Source organism: Aegilops tauschii, chromosome 6 (genome assembly GCF_002575655.3).
Source record: "Aegilops tauschii subsp. strangulata cultivar AL8/78 chromosome 6, Aet v6.0, whole genome shotgun sequence".
NCBI classification, from domain to species: Eukaryota; Viridiplantae; Streptophyta; class Magnoliopsida; order Poales; family Poaceae; genus Aegilops; species Aegilops tauschii.
The window spans coordinates 378,219,043-378,237,449 of record NC_053040.3 but is presented as its reverse complement, the minus strand read 5'-3'; the positions used below and the strand labels follow the sequence as shown (position 1 = coordinate 378,237,449).

Here is an 18,407-nt window from a genome sequence, read left to right as displayed (position 1 = left end):
CCGTTGATAGTTGCCGCTTCTTCCTCGTCTCTGTTGACCTTTCTCAAGACCGACTGTTCTTTTGTTATCCGGCCATTTGAACCTCTCTGCACAATGCATCGACCACTTGCCCGTGTCCGAAAACTTCCCCGAACCCGAACCAGACTATCGTTACCGTTGGGTCCGGATCATCCCCTAACATCTATAAAACATCTCCGTTTTCATTATTGGACTCCACAGCCTATTTTTTCGACCGTTCGATTTTGATCGGAGGGTCCGTTTTGCCTTAAGCTAGTCCACCTAGCTATTTAAAGAGCCTAACCCTAGTTTTTAGGAGGCTTGTCCCATCCACCAAATCCCCTCACCCGCCGCCAGCCATCCACCCACTCGCCTCCCACCCTGGGATCCTCCCAGATCCATCCCGAGCCAACCCGCAGCCTTGCTCCCAGCCTCCCGCAAGCAGAGGCCCCGCGAACCTCTCGCTCCCCCGTGCTCGCCGCTCCTCCCGATCCAACGTGCCTTCCGGCGACCACGACCACGACCAGGCCAAGCCTAGCCGTCCCTTGCCTCCCCCTCGTCGTCCCTCTCAATCCCGGTGCTAAACTCTCCTCGTTTCCCTGTGTTCTTCACGCAGGAGCAGCAGTAGACCGTGGCACCACCACCGGAGCTCGCCGCTGCCGGGAATCACCTTCTTTCGCCGGAGATCACGTCCTTGTCCTGGATCCGGTCAGTTCTGCCGTCCCATAGCGCGCCCTTATCCTTCCTTCGGTCTCCTCCTCCACTCACATCTCATCCCCTCTCTCGGTTCTCTTTGTAGCGCTGCAGCCTTCTGCCTGTGCGTCGTGCGCGAGAACCGAGAAGGCTCCAGCGCCATGGACTTCCCCCACCTCTGCCCGAGCGCCTCCAGGACCTCGTCTGCCCCCGCCGCATCGCCGAATCCGGCCACCAGCACCCTCCAGCGCCGCCGCTTCCTTCCTCCTGCTGCTCGATCCCCTGTTTCACGAACGAGGAGACGAGCGCCTCACCCGCGTTGACCCCGTCCTCGACCGCGCCAGTATGGCCAGCCTCCTGGGCCGCAAGCACGCCCGAAGCCTAGATCTGCGCCGCTTGGGCCTCCTCCTCTCCAGTCGGGCCTTGGCCCAGGGTGAGCAGCCCCCAGCCTCTCCTTTGCACTATCGGGCTAGCCAGATTCGGCCCGCGTACGTTTTTTTCCCAAATCTGTGATTTTGCTAATTATCCAGGGAATTGCAGTTTTGAAAAGAAACCCTCCATGTTCATGCATTTAATATCCCATCAACCGTGCATCGGATTAAAATGATTCAAACATGTAAAATGCTTAGAATTTCATCTAGTTTCATAATTTGCCATTTTCATCCATGTTTGAAATGTTTAAATTGCTGTTTGTTTAAATTAGCTCGAATGCCATGTTAAAATGATTTATTTCATAGCTTAATAACCGTAACTCAGAATTTAATAAACTTTATATGTAAATGGGGTAGAAAAATGCATAGATTAACTTGGTGCACTTTATTTTGCTGTTTAACAACATTAAAATGATGTTATGGAAGAACAGTACCAAATCTAAAATATGCATATGAGGATTTTCCGGAATTGTCGTTTGTTATTTCCTGCCTCATTTAAACTTGCCTAAATATGTAGTTTTGTTATGCTTCACCTTTTGCCATGTTTAAAAACATTTAATATTGATGAGTAGCATAAGCAAGAGCGAACTAAATAATTGATGTGGTGTTTTGTCAATACGTAACTCGTTGCATATTGAGCTCCACTTAATTTGTAGTATTGGTTGTTGCATTTTACCATGCCATGCCTCGTTAAATCGGACATGCATCATACTTGTTTGTGCGTCATGCCATGTGTATCTGGTGGTTGTTTACTATGTTGTTTGTTTCTTTCTGGGTTGCTTCTCTCGTTACCTTCGGTTTCGTTCCGAAGTTGTGAGGATTCGTTTGACTACATCCGTTTGTCTTCTTCATGGACTCGTTCTTCTTCCTAGAGGGATTTCAGGCAACATGATCATACCCTCGAAATCACTTCTATCTTTGCTTGCTAGTTGTTCGCTCTATTGCTTTGCCGCGCTACCTACCACTTGTTATATCATGCCTCCCATATTGCCATGTCAAGCCTCTAACCCACCTTTCCTACCAAACCATTGTTTGGCTATGTTATCGCTTTTGCTCAGCCCCTCTTATAGCGTTGCTAGTTGCAGGTGAAGATGAAGGTTGTTCCATGTTGGAACATGGATATGTTGGGATATCACAATATCTCTTATTTAATTAATGCATTTATATACTTGGTAAAGGGTGGAAGGCTCGGCCTTATGCCTAGTGTTTTGTTCCACTCTTGCCGCCCTAGTTTCTGTCATACCGGTGTTATGTTCCTTGATTTTGCGTCCCTTAGGCGGTTGGGTGATTTATGGGACCCCCTTGACTGTTCGCTTTGAATAAAACTCCTCCAGCAAGGCCCAACCTTGGTTTTACCATTTGCCTATCACCTATTTCTTTTCCCTTGGGAGTCGCGCTCCTGAGGGTCATCTTTATTTTAACCCCCCCCCCGGGCCAGTGCTTCTCTAAGTGCTAGTCCGAACTGAGTAGACTGCAGGGCCCCCTCGTGGAAACTCGAGGTCTGGTTTTACTCGTAGGATGTCTCATCCGGTGTTGCCCTGAGAACGAGATATGTGCAGCTCCTATCGGGATTGTCGGCACATCGAGCGGCTTTGCTGTTCTTGTTTTACCATTGTCGAAATGTCTTGTAAACCGGGATTCCAAGACTGATCGGATCTTCCCGGGAGAAGGAATATCCTTCGTTGACCATGAGAACTTATAATGGGCTATGTTGGGACACCCCTGCAGGGTATAAACTTTCGAGAGCCGTGCCCGCGGTTATGTGGCAGATGGGAATTTGTTAATGTCCGGTTGTTGAGAACTTGACACTTGACTTAATTAAGATACATGAACCGTGTGTGTACCCGTGATGGTCTCTTTTCGGCGGAGTCCGGGAAGTGAACACAGTTTTTGGGTTATGTTTGACGTAAGTAGGAGTTCAGGATCACTTCTTGATCATTCCTAGCTTCACGACCGTTCCGTTGCTCCTCTTCTCGCTCTTATTTGCGTATGTTAGCCACCATATATGCTTAGTGCTTGCTGCAGCTCCACCTCATTACCCCATCCTTTCCTATAAGCTTAAATAGTCTTGATCTCGCGGGTGTGAGATTGCTGAGTCCTCGTGACTCACAGATACTTCCAAAACAGTTGCAGGTGCCGATGATACCAGTGCAGGTGACGCAACTGAGCTCAAGTGGGAATTCGACGAGGAACTTGGTCGTTACTATATTTCGTTTCCTGATGATCAGTAGTGGAGCCCAGTTGGGACGATCGGAGATCTAGCATTTGGGGTTGTCTTCTTTTATTTTGGTTCCGTAGTCGGACCTATGTGTGTACTCTGATTGATGTATGATTTATTTATGTATTGTGTGAAGTGGCGATTGTAAGCCAACTCTTTATCCCATTCTTGTTCATTACATGGGATTGTGTGAAGATGACCCTTCTTGCGACAAAACCACAATGCGGTTATGCCTCTAAGTCGTGCCTCGACACGTGGGAGATATAGCCGCATCGTGGGTGTTACAAGTTGGTAATCAGAGCCATCCCCGACTTATCAGCCCCCTTCTTGATCGAATCGCTGGCGTTGTTGAGTCTAGAACAAAATGGTTTGAGTCTTAGGATTATATATATCGGAGAGTAGGATTCTTTTTACTTCTCAGTCCCTTCGTCGCTCTGGTGAGGTCTCCTGACGTAGATGTTTTGATTTTCCTCTCCTCAAATTTCACTAAAAAAATTTAGGATCACACGGGTATCTTGGAATTGTTCCGATGGTTTTGTGACGAGAACATTGTTCTTGGTGCGTCCTGACATTTAGGGGTTGTGGCAGTGTCCCGGGGAGTTGAGCTCCGAGGTGTTGTCGTCACAATTTTATCGTTGCAGTTCTGGAATACCTGAGTTTCGCCGACATCGAAAATCTCTTTTATGCAGTTGTTGGTGAGATCACCTCGACGCCACCCAGTACTGGGGCGGGAGTTCGGGAGTATTGCCATAACTCGTATAACGGATGCTTTTCGAAGGTTGAGGTACACGATTTCCGAAGCTTTCTTGGTTATGTGTTGAAGGATGGATACAACTTGATCTTGGTATTGTTAGTTTGGGTGAGATATATTGCGTCCCCTGTATCCCCAACACCAGATTGCATAACCAGAAAATCTCGGGAGTTTATAAGTGGGAATTCAAGTATCTCGTAGGATATCTTTCCAACACACACATGATACGATATGGGATCTATCATATGTTTGTTTCCGGCTTATTCTACGAGCCAATCCTTTGTTTTGTTTTAATTTGAGGTATTCGAGTTGCTTCAATGCCAAGTGTTGATTCCATACCTTCCCTAAGCGGTGTTCCCATATTTCTATGTGGATACTAAGCCTTCTTGATCATCGAGATTCTCATGCCAATTCTCTTCCAACCGACGTGCTTCTCTTCAAGTGGATCTGATCATTTCAACATTCACGAGATCAATTCTTAGTTCTTTGCAACGGTGTTTATTCCATCTGCCCCAAGTTGCCTTTGTTTTCCCGCCCTCCCACCCTCTTTCTTCAAGGACTCAGATTTCTTAATCATGTATCCATCTTATGGATGTGAAGTCTCTCCATCCTTTTTCGTCAATGTTCTTATCCGGTGATTCTCAGGAAGATACTAACAGAGCTTCAAGTTCATCATTCTCTTTTCTTCTCCGATGGACTCAATTCAAGCTTTCGGTGCTGATCATATTCCTTTTCTCATTTCAAATGTTTTCTCATGCCGGTGTATCTCTTAATCATTCACCTCTCGCTTTCCATGTGTTCCGGAGTGTTGAAGATATCTCAGGAGATTCGTGTTTTCATTCAAGATCCGTTCAAGCTATTTCGAGGTTGTTATCTCATTCAAGCCATTTAATTCAACCGGCGCAATCTCTCTTTTAAATTGTTCAACGGTGTTTCTCTTGAGTGGGCCCTAACCCACAGGTCTTTTCCCAGGATCTTACCTAATTCTTTCCGGAGTTATTCTCAAATTCATTGCAAAGTTTGACGTAAGAATGATTTATCATCAGTCAAATGTCTTTCTCCAAGATCTTTCAAATTCTTTTCATCATTGGTTCAGCCTTTCTAATTTTCATTCCAGAGTGCCTAAAAATTCATGGTGGTGTTTCTCGTCATCATTCTCAACATTTGAAGAACGAAGAAGAATTTCTCTTGAATCTTGTCCATTCTCTTGAAGATGCATGGTTCTAGTTTGATGCCATCCTCTCATAATTGTTTTCGATTGTGAGAATTCTTTTCACCCATCCGGAGCATTTCAGGAGTCTTTTCAGTTTGATTCTCCGGAGCCCATCATCTCAGAATTATTCATTCCAGCTTTCAGCTCTCGTTCTCCAAAAATCTTACCGGTGCATCGTTCAAATATACTCTAAACAGTTCATGATCCCTGCGTTCTGATGTATCTAAATTCTCTGAAGTATCTTCGTTTTTTATAATTCTTACCGGTGATTCATCCCTTTACTTCTTTCATTTCCAATTCTTACGGTGGTTTGTTCAAGAGTTCTCTTTCTTGGTTATCATATTAATTCATTCGTTGTTCCCAAATCCCATCGGTGGTTCCATCAAGACCCTATTCAAGTTTGTGCTATATCTATCTTAATCCTTTCTACGAGAATAAGTAGTATAGCAAATCCGTTGCTTGTCATCAATCTAAATTGGTGAAGGATACGCGTAATGTAATTCTTATTCTTGTTTCCTCCAAGTGATTAATTCCTTCTTCCAGAGTTCGTTCATGATATCAAATTCTCGGTTCCAAGTTGTTCATCTTTTCTTTCCGTAGCTCGAAGTTATTTCAATTATATCATTTCAAAGCTTCATCTAATCATTGCAAGGATTCTCCCGGAGTTCTTTTCAACTTTCCCTTTCGTTTGATCATTCTTTTATTACCGGAGTTCTTCATGGAGGCTCTACATGGTGGTTCATCAAGGATTCCTTTCATTCTTCAATTGTTCTTCAAGATTTCTCTCGGAGTCAAGATCCGTCAAGCTATACTCTAAAATAAACATGGTTCTCAACACATGTTTTGTTTTGAGGAGTTCAAGCATTCTTCATCTTGCATTCCGAAGTGCAATTCTTTCTACCTTATCTCTTGAGATGGTGTTATGTCATTCTTGAAAATTTCCGTTCGCGGTTCATGTCGTCAAGAATGAGATATTTTAAATCCACCAATCTCTTTGTTGGAGTTATCTCAGTATAGATTTCACATAAAGCCTTCTCGAAGGAATGTTGCTAATTGTGGTGTCTATCAATGATCCAAGTTTTCTCCTATCCTCTCGGCGAGAGAAGTTTTCATCTCTTCGTTGATCTCAAGCAAGCAATTGTTTCCGTTAGTGGCGGGTTGTCACCTCATAATTTTTAGATGTGTTCCATAAGCCCACAACAAGCTTGTTCTTTTCATTGTTGATTTCCCAACAACTCCCTTATAACCTTCTTGGAAAGATGCTTTCCAAGCTCATTTGTGGCAGAAGTTGTCATTTTCTTCTCCATTCTTTATTCCAAGGATCTATCTTCTATTATTTATTTCTTCCAGAGGCATTGTGATGTTGCTCTCTTCACTCATCTTCTCGGTTTGTGAGGACCGTGTTCTTTTCGTGCTTCTCCATTTCCAACCAGAGTGTCGTGCCCTCTTTTCAAGTTCTTCCCATTCTGTCAAGTTTTGCCTACCTTCTCAACCGGAGTGTTGTCTGAAATCTTTCTTACCCCTTGTGCCATTTTTCAATAGTTCCGGAGGTAGTTTGTTGTTGATTTCATCAAGTATCATCCCATCTTCTCAAGTTCATGTTAATTCCTTCCATTTTCAGTCGGAGTGCTGTCCAGATTATATCATTCTTATTCCTTCTTTATCTTGTTTTAACTGGAGTGCTGTGTCTATCATTCCTCTTCTAACCGGAGTCTCATCCAAGTGCTTTCTTTTTGCCAAGTTCATATTCTATGCCTTCCATTTCCAACCGGAGTGTTATCGTAATTGATCATTATCGTTCCTTGTACATCTCATTTCAACCGGAGTGCTTGCATGTACTTCTCGTCCATTGTTCTCGTCATTCATAGCTTTGCAAACTCCAAGGTTCACATGGAGTTCCTTGTTTCTCTTTTCTACCGGTGTGCTTTCATATTCCTTCTGATCCGTTAAGCTCTTGTTTCATGTCCTTCAACCTACAAGGTTCCCGTAATGTTCCTTGTTCCCCTTTTCTAACGGATTGTTTTCAACTTTGTTCATCTTCGTTGTATTCTATCTTTTAATTCGCTCAATCTCTCAAGGTTCGTGGTTTCACTCGTTTGTCAACGAAGCAACTTTGTTTTACCTCTCCCCCTTCCATTTTTCTCCGGTGCCATCCTAGATCTAGGGACGAGATCCTCTCGTAGTGGTGGAGTGTTGTAACGCCCCGAGACTGATGCTCCAGACGCCTTCCATATATTTCGTGTTCGCCGTGTGTTTTATTTCGTTTGTTGCATTCATCATGTCATCATGAGCATTGCATCACATGTTCTCAAAAAAAACTTGCACCCGTTGATAGTTGCCGCTTCTTCCTCGTCTCTGTTGACCTTTATCAAGACCGATTGTTCTTTTGTTGTCCGGCCATTTGAACCTCTCTGCACAGTGCATCGACCCCTCGCCCGTGTCCGAAAACTTCCCCGAACCCGAACCGGACTATCGTTACCATTGGGTCCGGATCATCCCCTAACATCTATAAAACATCTCCGTTTTGTTTATTGGACTCCACAGCCTATTTTTTCAACCGTTCAATTTTGATCGGAGGGTCCGTTTTGCCTTAAGCTAGTCCACCTAGCTATTTAAACAGCCTAACCCTAGTTTTTAGGAGGCTTGTCCCATCCACCAAATCCCCTCACCCGCCGCCAGCCATCCACCCACTCGCCTCCCACCTTGGGATCCTCCCAGATCCATCCCGAGCCAACCCGCAGCCTTGCTCCCAGCCTCCCGCAAGCAGAGGCCCCGCGAACCTCTCGCTCCCTCGTGCTCGCCGCTATTCCCGATCCAACGTGCCTTCCGGCGACCACGACCACGACTAGGCCAAGCCTCGGCGTCCCTTGCCTCCCCCTCGTCGTCCCTCTCTCTCCCGGTGCTAAACTCTCCTCGTTTCCCTGTGTTCTTCACGCAGGAGCAGCAGTAGACCGTGGCACCACCACCGGAGCTCGCCGCTGTCGGGAATCACCTTCTTTCGCCGGAGATCGCGTCCTTGTCCTGGATCCGGTCAGTTCTGCCGTCCCACAGCGCGCCCTTATCCTTCCTTCGGTCTCCTCCTCCACTCAGATCTCATCCCCTCTCTCAGTTCTCTTTGTAGCGCTGCAGCCTTCTGCCTGTGCGTCGTGCGCGAGAACCGAGAAGGCTCCAGCGCCATGGACTTCCCCCACCTCTGCCCGAGCGCCTCCAGGACCTTGTCTGCCCCCGCCGCATCGCCGAATCCGGCCACCAGCACCCTCCAGCGCCGCCGCTTCCTTCCTCCTGCTGCTTGATCCCCTATTTCATGAACGAGGAGACGAGCGCCTCGCCCGCGTTGACCCCGTCCTCGACCGCGCCAGCATGGCCAGCCTCCTGGGCCGCAAGCATGCCCGAAGCCCAGATCTGCGTCGCTTGGGCCTCCTCCTCTCCAGCCGGGCCTTGGCCCAGGGTGAGCAGCCCCCAGCCTCTCCTTTGCACTATCGGGCTAGCCAGATTCGGCCCGCGTACGTTTTTTCCCAAATCTGCGATTTTGCTAATTATCCAGGGAATTGCAGTTTTACAGAGAAACCCTCCATGTTCATGCATTTAATATCTCATCAACCGTGCATCGGATTAAAATGATTCAAACATGTAAAATGCTTAGAATTTCATCTAGTTTCATAATTTTCCACTTTCATCCATGTTTGAAATGTTTAAATTGCAGTTTGTTTAAATTTGCTCGAATGCCATGTTAAAATGATTTATTTCATAGCTTAATAACCGTAACTCGGAATTTAATAAACTTTATATGTAAATTGGGTAGAAAAATGCATAGATTAACTTGGTGCACTTTATTTTGCTGTTTAACAACATTAAAATTGTGTTATGGCAGAACAGTACCAACTCTAAAATATGCATATGAGGATTTTCCGGAATTGTCGTTTGTTATATCCGGCCTCATTTAAACTTGCCAAAATAGGTAGTTTTGTTATGCTTCACCTTTTGCCATGTTTAAAAACATTTCATATTGATGAGTAGCATAAGCAAGAGCGAACTAAATAATTGATGTGCTGTTTTGTCAATACGCAACTCGTTGCATATTGAGCTCCACTTAATTTGTAGTATTGGTTGTTGCATTTTACCATGCCATGCCTCATTAAATCGGGCATGCATCATACTTGCTTATGCGTCATGCCATGTGTATGTGGTGGTTGTTTACTATGTTGTTTGTTTCTTTCCGGGTTGCTTCTCGCGTTACCTTCGGTTTCGTTCCGAAGTTGTGAGGATTCATTTGACTACATCCGTTTGTCTTCTTCATGGACTCGTTCTTCTTCCTAGAGGGATTTCAGGCAAGATGATCATACCCTCGAAATCACTTCTATCTTTGCTTGCTAGTTGTTCGCTTTATTGCTTTGCCGCGCTACCTACCACTTGTTATATCATGCCTCCCATATTGCCATGTCAAGCCTCTAACCCACCTTTCCTAGCAAACCGTTGTTTGGCTATGTTATCGCTTTTGCTCAGCCCCTCTTATAGCGTTGCTAGTTGCAGGTGAAGATGAAGTTTGTTCCATGTTGGAACATGGATATGTTGGGATATCACAATATCTCTTATTTAATTAATGCATCTATATACTTGGTAAAGGGTGGAAGGCTCGGCCTTATGCCTAGTGTTTTGTTCCACTCTTGCCGCCCTAGTTTCCGTCATACCGGTGTTATGTTCCTTGATTTTGCGTCCCTTACACGGTTGGGTGATTTATGGGACCCCCTTGACAGTTCGCTTTGAATAAAACTCCTCCAGCAAGGCCCAACCTTGGTTTTACCATTTGCCTATCACCTATTTCTTTTCCCTTGGGAGTCGCGCTCCCGAAGGTCATCTTTATTTTAACCCCCCCCCCCCGGGCCAGTGCTTCTCTAAGTGCTAGTCCGAACTGAGTAGACTGCGGGGCCCCCTCGTGGAAACTCGAGGTCTGGTTTTACTCGTAGGATGTCTCATCCAGTGTTGCCCTGAGAATGAGATATGTGCAGCTCCTATCGGGATTGTCGGCACATTGGGCGGCTTTGCTGGTCTTGTTTTACCATTGTCGAAATGTCTTGTAAACCGGGATTCCGAGACTGATCGGGTCTTCCCGGGAGAAGGAATATCCTTCGTTGACCGTGAGAGCTTATAATGGGCTAAGTTGGGACACCCCTGCAGGGTATAAACTTTCGAGAGCCGTGCCCGCGGTTATGTGGCAGATGGGAATTTTTTAATGTCCGGTTGTAGAGAACTTGACACTTGACTTAATTAAAATACATCAACCGTGTGTGTAGCCGTGATGGTCTCTTTTCGGCGGAGTCCGGGAAGTGAACACGGTTTTTAGGTTATGTTTGACGTAAGTAGGAGTTCAGGATCACTTCTTGATCATTGCTAGCTTCACGACCGTTCCGTTGCTCCTCTTCTCGCTCTTATTTGCGTATGTTAGCCACCATATATGCTTAGTGCTTGCTGCAGCTCTACCTCATTACCCCATCCTTTCCTATAAGCTTAAATAGTCTTGATCTCGCGGGTGTGAGATTGCTGAGTCCTCGTGACTCACAGATAGTTCCAAAACAGTTGCAGGTGCCGATGATACCAGTGCAGGTGACGCAACTGATCTCAAGTGGGAGTTCGACGAGGAACTTGGTTGTTACTATGTTTCGTTTCCTGATGATCAGTAGTGGAGCCCAGTTGGGACGATCGGGGATCTAGCATTTGGGGTTGTGTTCTTTTATTTTGGTTCCGTAGTCGGACCTATGTGTGTACTCTGATTGATGTATGATTTATTTATGTATTGTGTGAAGTGGCAATTGTAAGCCAACTCTGTATCCCATTCTTGTTCATTACATGGGATTGTGTGAAGATGACCCTTCTTGCGACAAAACCATAATGCAGTTATGCCTCTAAGTCGTGCCTCGACACGTGGGAGATATAGCCGCATCATGGGCGTTACAGAAATAAGCTGTCAACAGAAATTAGTTGTCAACTATTTTTGAATAAACAATATCGAAGACATAAATATGGTTGAGAAACTCACATAATGGTAGAACTGGAGGCGTCTGCACATCCACCCAGATGTCTCTATTACCTTCAGTATCATCTTTCGGACGAATATCAAAGGTGATAACCATATCAGGCTCAAATGCATAAGCCTTGCATAGTGCTTGCCAAGTTTTGCATTCAAAATAGGTGTAGGTGTCTGCATTGTATAATTTGACGTCGAAGGTATAACCATGCTCGGTCTTCAAGTAAACTCTCTTTACCTCCATAGTATTCATATGATTGAAACCTATCTTATCCAAGAAAAAAATTCTTGCATGGCAGGGGATACGCTAGTAGAATAGTAAAAAATTGAAAGTGCGTTATATCGACTAGAGGAGGGTGAATAGGCGATTTTTATAAATTCTTCACTGAGGAATTTGTGGGTGAGGAAATTCCTTAGCGAAGAACTACTTGCAACGGAATAAGTACTCAAAAGTATGCATAGCAGAACACAAGCATAGTCATCATGATGAAATGAAAAAAAGCACAGAGTACAGAAAGCGTAAACACAGGATAACACAGGATGAACACAAACAGACTGAGGAAATTGAGAAAGTCTTCAGTCAAATTCTTCAAACACAGATATGAACAATTTGCACAACACAGCAATGAGGAAATGAAAGAGTTGAGGAAATAGAACCAGTTGGCTTGGTGAAGACAATGATTTGGTAGACCAGTTCCAACTGTTGTCTCGGTTGTACGTCTGGTTGGAGCGGCTAGGTATTTAAACCTGAGGACACCCAGTCCCGGACACACAGTCCTCACCGTATTCTCCTTGAACTAAGGTCACACAGACCTCGTCCAATCACTCGTGGTAAGTCTTCAGGTGACTTCCAAACCTTCACAAACTCGGTCACTCGGCGATCCACAGTTTCCTCTTGGATGCCCTAGACCATGACGCCTAACCGTTTGGAAGAAGCACAGTCTTCAAAGGTAACAAGCGTCGGATCCACGTAGGATCAATCTCTTCAGTGATGCTCAATCTCTTTGGGTTTGTAGGTGTTTGGGTTTGGGGTTTTTCCTCACTTGATGATTTTTGCTCAAAGTCCTCGGAGGATGGGATGCTCTCAATTGACAAGTGTAATTTTCTCTCGGAGCAGCCAACCAGCTAGTGGTTGTAGGGGCGGCTATTTATAGCCTATGGAGCAGCCCGCATGATAAGACATAAATGCCCTTCAATGATATGACCGTTAGGTGGGTAGATATTTTGGGACAGCTGGCGCATAGCACAGCAACGGTCAGAAATTTGAGGTTCAAATTCCTCAGGGCTATCATGTTCCTCACTGTGTAGGCAATCCGCACTGGCGAATTCCTAACTCCTCAGTCAGAACAAATTCCTTAGAGACCAGAAGAACTTCGTCTCTGTCACTGAAGTATATGACTGAACTGTATGAGATTTCCAATGGCTTCACTCGACATTAATATATCTAATTCATCTAATTCATCTAACATTTGACATTAATATATCTAATTCATCTATAACTAAAAGTATAAAAAACATTTACTAGTTCTAATAATTCATCTAGTTTATATATAGTAAAATTTTAATTAGATGATCAAATATCATATACCTAAATTTAATATATCTAATTCATCTAACATTTTGCATTAATATATCTAATTCATCTATAACTAAAATTATAAAAAACTAAGTCATCTAACATTAATACCTAGCTAATTCATCTAACATTTACTTGTGTGTGTTTACTTGTGTGTGCGTGTGTGTGTGCAGAGGGCGCCGGCGAGCGGCAGGGGGCCGCCGGGGTAGTCGATGTTACAGCGGGGCAACGGCCGGCGATGCGAGGCGACAGGGACGGGTCGGGGCGGCGACAGGACGCGCGCGACGGGGGCGGCGACGACGTACGGGCCGGGACAGGCTGGGGCGGCGCGCGACGCGGGGCGGCAAACGACGGGGACGGGCTGGGGCGGCGACGGGGCGCGCGCGACGGGGGCGGCGACGACAGCGACAGGCTGGGGAGGCGACGGGGCGCGCACAACGGGAGCGGCGCAGGGACGGGCGTGACGAAGCTGCAGGTGAACATAAACTAACTGAAATTTTTGTAAGTGCTGTTTATATAGGAGAGGCCTTTAGTACCGGTTGGAGCCACCAACCGGTACTAAAGGTCAAATTTGGCAGCCCAAGCAGCGGGAAGCGACCCCTCTTTAGTACCGGGTCGTGGCTCCACCCTGTACTAAAGACCCGCCCTTTAGTACCGGTTAGAGCCATGAACCGGTAATAAAGAGGGTGTGCTCACATTCTGCGGTGCACAAAGTTTAGTCCCACCTCGCCGAGCGAAGGGCAGCCGCACTGGTTTATAAACCCAGCCGCGGCTGCTCCTTCGAGCTCCTCTCTAAAGCACGCTTCTGGGCCTAACTTTGCCGCGCTGCCCTGTGAGCCTGCTGGGCCTTATGGGCCTGCATTACCACGCCCAAGGCCGAGTAGGCCCACTGGGCAGCGCGCAAATAAATTTTTTATATAGTTTTTTTCTTTTCTGCTTTATATATTTTCTTCTATTTATTTCTGAGTAGTTTTTTGCTGCATTTAGAGTTTCTTTGTGAATATTTTTGCTTTAGGTACAAAAATTGGATAGTTTAAATTTGAATTATTTGAAATTTGTGTGAATCACTAGTTTGTGAATAACTTAACTTTAAAAATAGATTTTTCAGTGATTCTTTTTTCTTATGTTTAATATTAGTGTGTTTTATCATTATATTCAAATTGGTAATACGTCTGGAGTTGTAATAAGTTATTAAAATTTTGAAATGCCGGTGTACCAGATGAGTTTTCGTCCGAAACCCTAATACTTCGAAACAGATTGTCCAGTTTGTACACGAAGTCCATCCAGTTTTGGCATAACCCTCTCTGCTTTTTTGGGTGAAATAATGATACCATGCCAAGTTTCAACCTTTTCAGAGTTCATTTGTAGTGCTTTTCAATTTTAGGGTCATTTAGCTCAAAACAAATCAGTAAATGCATTAAAAATAGCAAATTATGTCAGAAAGGGTTGAAAGGTTATGACGTGACTTTGAATGGCGCATACTGAACGCAAAAAAAGTCCGGAGTTGTAGTAAGTTATTAAAATTTTGAATTTCCTTTGTAACAGATGAGTTTTCGTCCGAAACCCTGATACTTCGAAAGAGATTGTCCAGTTTGTACATGAAATGCATCCAGTTTTTGCCGTAACCCTCTCTACTTTTTTGCACATGCTATGTGGGTGAAATGATGGTACCATGCCAAGTTTCAGCATTTAAAGATTTCATTTGTAGTGCTTTTCAATTTCAGGGTCATTTAGCTCAAAACAAATCAGTAAATGCATGAAAAATAGAAAATGAAGGCAGAAAGGGTTGAAAGTTGATGACGTGGCCTTGAATGGTGCATAATGGACGCACAAAAAGTCTAGAGTTGTAATAAGTTAAAAAATGAAATGCCTTTGTAACAGATGAGTTTTCATTCGAAACCCTGATACTTCGAAAGAGATTGTCCAGTTTGTACACGAAATGCATCCAGTTTTTGCTGTAACCCTCTTTACTTTTTTGCCCATGCTATGTGGGTGAAATGATGGTACCATGCCAAGTTTCAGCCTTTTAAGGGTTCATTGTTGTGCTTTTCAATTTCAGGGTCATTTACCTGAAAACAAATCAATAAATGCATGAAAAATAGAAAATGAAGGCAGAAAGGGTTGAAAGTTGATAACGTGGCCTTGAATGGTGCATAATGAACGCATAAAAAGTCTAGAGTTGTAATAAGTTTAGAAAAATGAAATGTCTTTGTAACAGATGAGTTTTCGTCCGAAACCCTGATACTTCGAAAGAGATTGTCCAGTTTGTACACGAAGTGCATCTAGTTTTTGCCGTAACCCTCTCTACTTCTTTGCACATGCTATGTGGGTGAAATGATGGCACCATGCCAAGTTTCAGCCTTTTAAGAGTTCATTTGTTGTGCTTTTCAATTTTAGGGTCATTTAGCTCAAAACAAATCAATAAATGTATGAAAAATAGAAAATGAAGGTAGAAAGGGTTGAAAGTTGATGACGTGGCCTTGAATGGTGCATAATGAATGCACAAAAAGTCTAGAGTTGTAATAAGTTTAGAAAAATGAAATGCCTTTGTAACAGATGAGTTTTCGTCCGAAACCCTGATACTTCGAAAGAGATTGTCCAGTTTGTACATGAAGTGCATCCAATTTTTGCCTGAGACATAGCTCCATGCAGTCTACACCATTTCCTCAAGGCCTGAGAGGAGAGAGTGAGAGGGGCGGCCGGTGGGAGAGGACCGGCGCGGGGGGATTGAGAGGGGAGACCGAGTGAGTGTGAGTGGAGAGAGGAGAGAGTGAGGGGAGGCCAGTTGGGGGAAGATAGAATGGTTTAGCAGTAGCGCTACTGCTATGTGTAAACATGTAAAAATATACATTAAAAATACATTGATCATCAATGATCTTTTTGTGTACAATCTGAATTGTCAATATGAGTGCTCATCAGTTTAGGAACTGGTGAAGACTCATATTGCGGCCACAAATTCTACACATAAAGTTCAAGTGAAGACCAAGTGCTTGTGATAGTCTCAGAAGTAACATATTTAAGGTGGTAAAAACCTTATTAGCGGAGCGAGGTGGGACAAAAAAATGCTGAAAACAGCCTGCCGCAACCTCTTTAGTACCGATTTGTAGCATGAACCGGTACTAAAGGGGTTGGTGGGCCCCAGCCCGCCAACAGCCTGCCACAGTCTCTTTAGTACCGGTTCGTGGCACAAACCGGTACTAAAGATTCGCCACGAACCGGTACTAACGGGTTCAGTTACAAACCAGGATTAATGTGCTTCACATTAGGTCATTTTTCTACTAGTGTCTCCTCGAGCGGTGACGGCGAGCCGTCGCAGCAGCAGCAGCGAATGGGCGCGGGGCGGCTCCTCATGACGCTCACCATGGCGGTGGCAGCGCTTGTGGAAATGAAGCGGCTCGACAGCGCGGCGCGTGGGGTAGAGATCAGCATCTCGTGGCAGCTGCCCCAGTACTTCTTCCTTGCTGGAGGGGAGGTCTTCTGCTACATCGTGCAGCTAGAGTTCTTCTTTGACAAGGCGCCGGACACCATGAAGAGCATGTGCACGTCGCTGGCTCTGCTCACCATCGCGCTGGGGAGCTACATGAGCTCCTTCATCTACGCCATCGTGGAGGCCTTCACGGCGACGGGAGACAGCCCTGGGTGGATCTCCGACGACCTCAACAAGGGCCACCTCGACTACTTCTTCTGGGCCATGGCTGCAATGTGCACGCTCAACTTCGTCGTGTACAGCGGAATCGTCAAGAACTACAGGCTCAAGACGATCATCTCGTGATCGCTCGGAAAGGGCTTCAAGATTACATTGCACAATCGCCAATTGGTGAACACTAAATAGCTTAGCCAGGTACATATGTACACAAGACACAGTAGGAAGAAAATGTAGGATATCACTTCTCTCTTCTTTTCATGCCCGTAGTGTAATCCTATGGCAGGAACCTTTTTTTGAATTTTTGTTGGTGCCCTTTCTTGGATTGTAGAAAGATTACAAGATGACAGCCTGAATGTGTGCTTCTCTTCTATTTCAATCCAGGGACAGAAATTTGCATTTAATATGCGAGTAGAACTTTGCTTAGTGAGAACACTAACTAATCCAGGTGCCTAAATATTTTTCTTTGCAAAAAATTTAGGTGGCTAAATCAAAGGGTATAAAATGGATAGTCAAGGTAAAGGTAGGATCGTATCCTATTTAATGGGACTCGATTCATGTCACACAAATCTACAATATTTTTTAAAATGTGTCCTTTTCTTTATCTGCGCCTTTGGAGTTTTCAAATACGTAATCATATACAGTTTTGATATATGTATAAGTTGCCTAAATTTTCATTTGAAGTCGGTCCAACATGTGGCCGTTTTTATTTTATTTTATGAGATTGGTACTGATTTGTTTAGTGTGGATTGAAAATTGAAGGATTCTTTATTTATTTTCAACCGCTGCAAGACTACCGCGGCCGGACATCCAGTGCCACGAGGCTGCAACCATAGCAGCAGCCCAGCAAACGAAGAGGGCCCGCGGTGACCGGCGCCTAGTAGTTGCCATTAAAAAAAGGAATTTGAATAAAAAGCCCGGTGCTAATGTTTAGCAACTGTGCCCGTATAGGGGATCTTTTCGCTGCATTTGTTTTGGTCCGTGCGCACTTATCGATGCTGGGTCACGGATGGGCTCGAAGGCCATCTTTTCGTCCGTGTGCACTTTATAATGCTGGATCACGGGTTGGGCTCAGTGGCCTCCTTTATTTATGCGCTTTGGCATATTTCGCAGCTGACAGCCGTGCATTATCCCCGTGTTGACGATGAAGTCGGCAGGCTCCGTCTAATAAACTGGTCACGTCCTAATTAAACTTCCGGTACGGTACTAATCTGCGCAGCGATGGATTTCACAACCCGCACCGGCCACGTGAAAAACTCGGTTGAGGCCCACTGGGCCCGTTCCCCTTCCATCGTCGTTCCAGCCTGAAAAATTGGGTAGGCACCACGGCGTTCCGCTGACGCCGCCTTACACCACCGCGTCCGGCGTGAACCACCGCGCCCACCGCCGTCGCCTCGTCTCCCGAAGTTGTCTAAAAGCTCCGGCGAACAATGTTGCATCTCCTCACCGATGAACACGAGCCCGGGAGCACCACAGCAAGCCTTTGAGCTCGTCACCGCCGCCTCTGTTCACCGATCGCCGGCGTCGATTCGCCGCCGTCAACGCTCCCCCGAGCTCGCCGACAACGCCATCGGATGCGCCGGGAGCCCCTCCCCGTTTTACTCCTGTTCCCCTTCTCGCGCTCGAGCCCTAGCTATCTATTCCGCCATGGCCGAGATCTCGCTGCCGCCGCCGCGTAGCTCGCCATCGCTAACCATCCCTGCTGCTCAAACCGAGCACGAAGCCAAACTCTTGAAGCTACCAGGAGGCCTATGAGCCCCTTAGCCAGCCTTCTAGTGCTTCGTAGCACTGGCGCCGTTGAAGCCATAGCGCTCGCCGCACGAGGTCGTCGCCGTCCTTGTTCCCAGCCATCCCTCGACCCAC

At 45.5% G+C, this 18,407-nt stretch overlaps 1 protein-coding gene across 1 annotated transcript in view; it reads left to right on the top strand.

Annotated features, from left to right (window-relative positions):
• LOC109731946 (protein NRT1/ PTR FAMILY 8.3-like) overlaps positions 1-16,732 on the top strand; it is a 54,301-nt gene extending 37,569 nt beyond the window's left edge. Inside the window, exon 5 of the mRNA XM_020291124.2 lies at positions 16,196-16,732. Coding sequence (XP_020146713.1) covers positions 16,196-16,673 — 478 coding nt within the window. The 3' untranslated portion in view covers positions 16,674-16,732. The remainder of the gene's footprint in view (positions 1-16,195) is intronic.
• Positions 16,733-18,407: the final 1,675 nt, after the last annotated feature.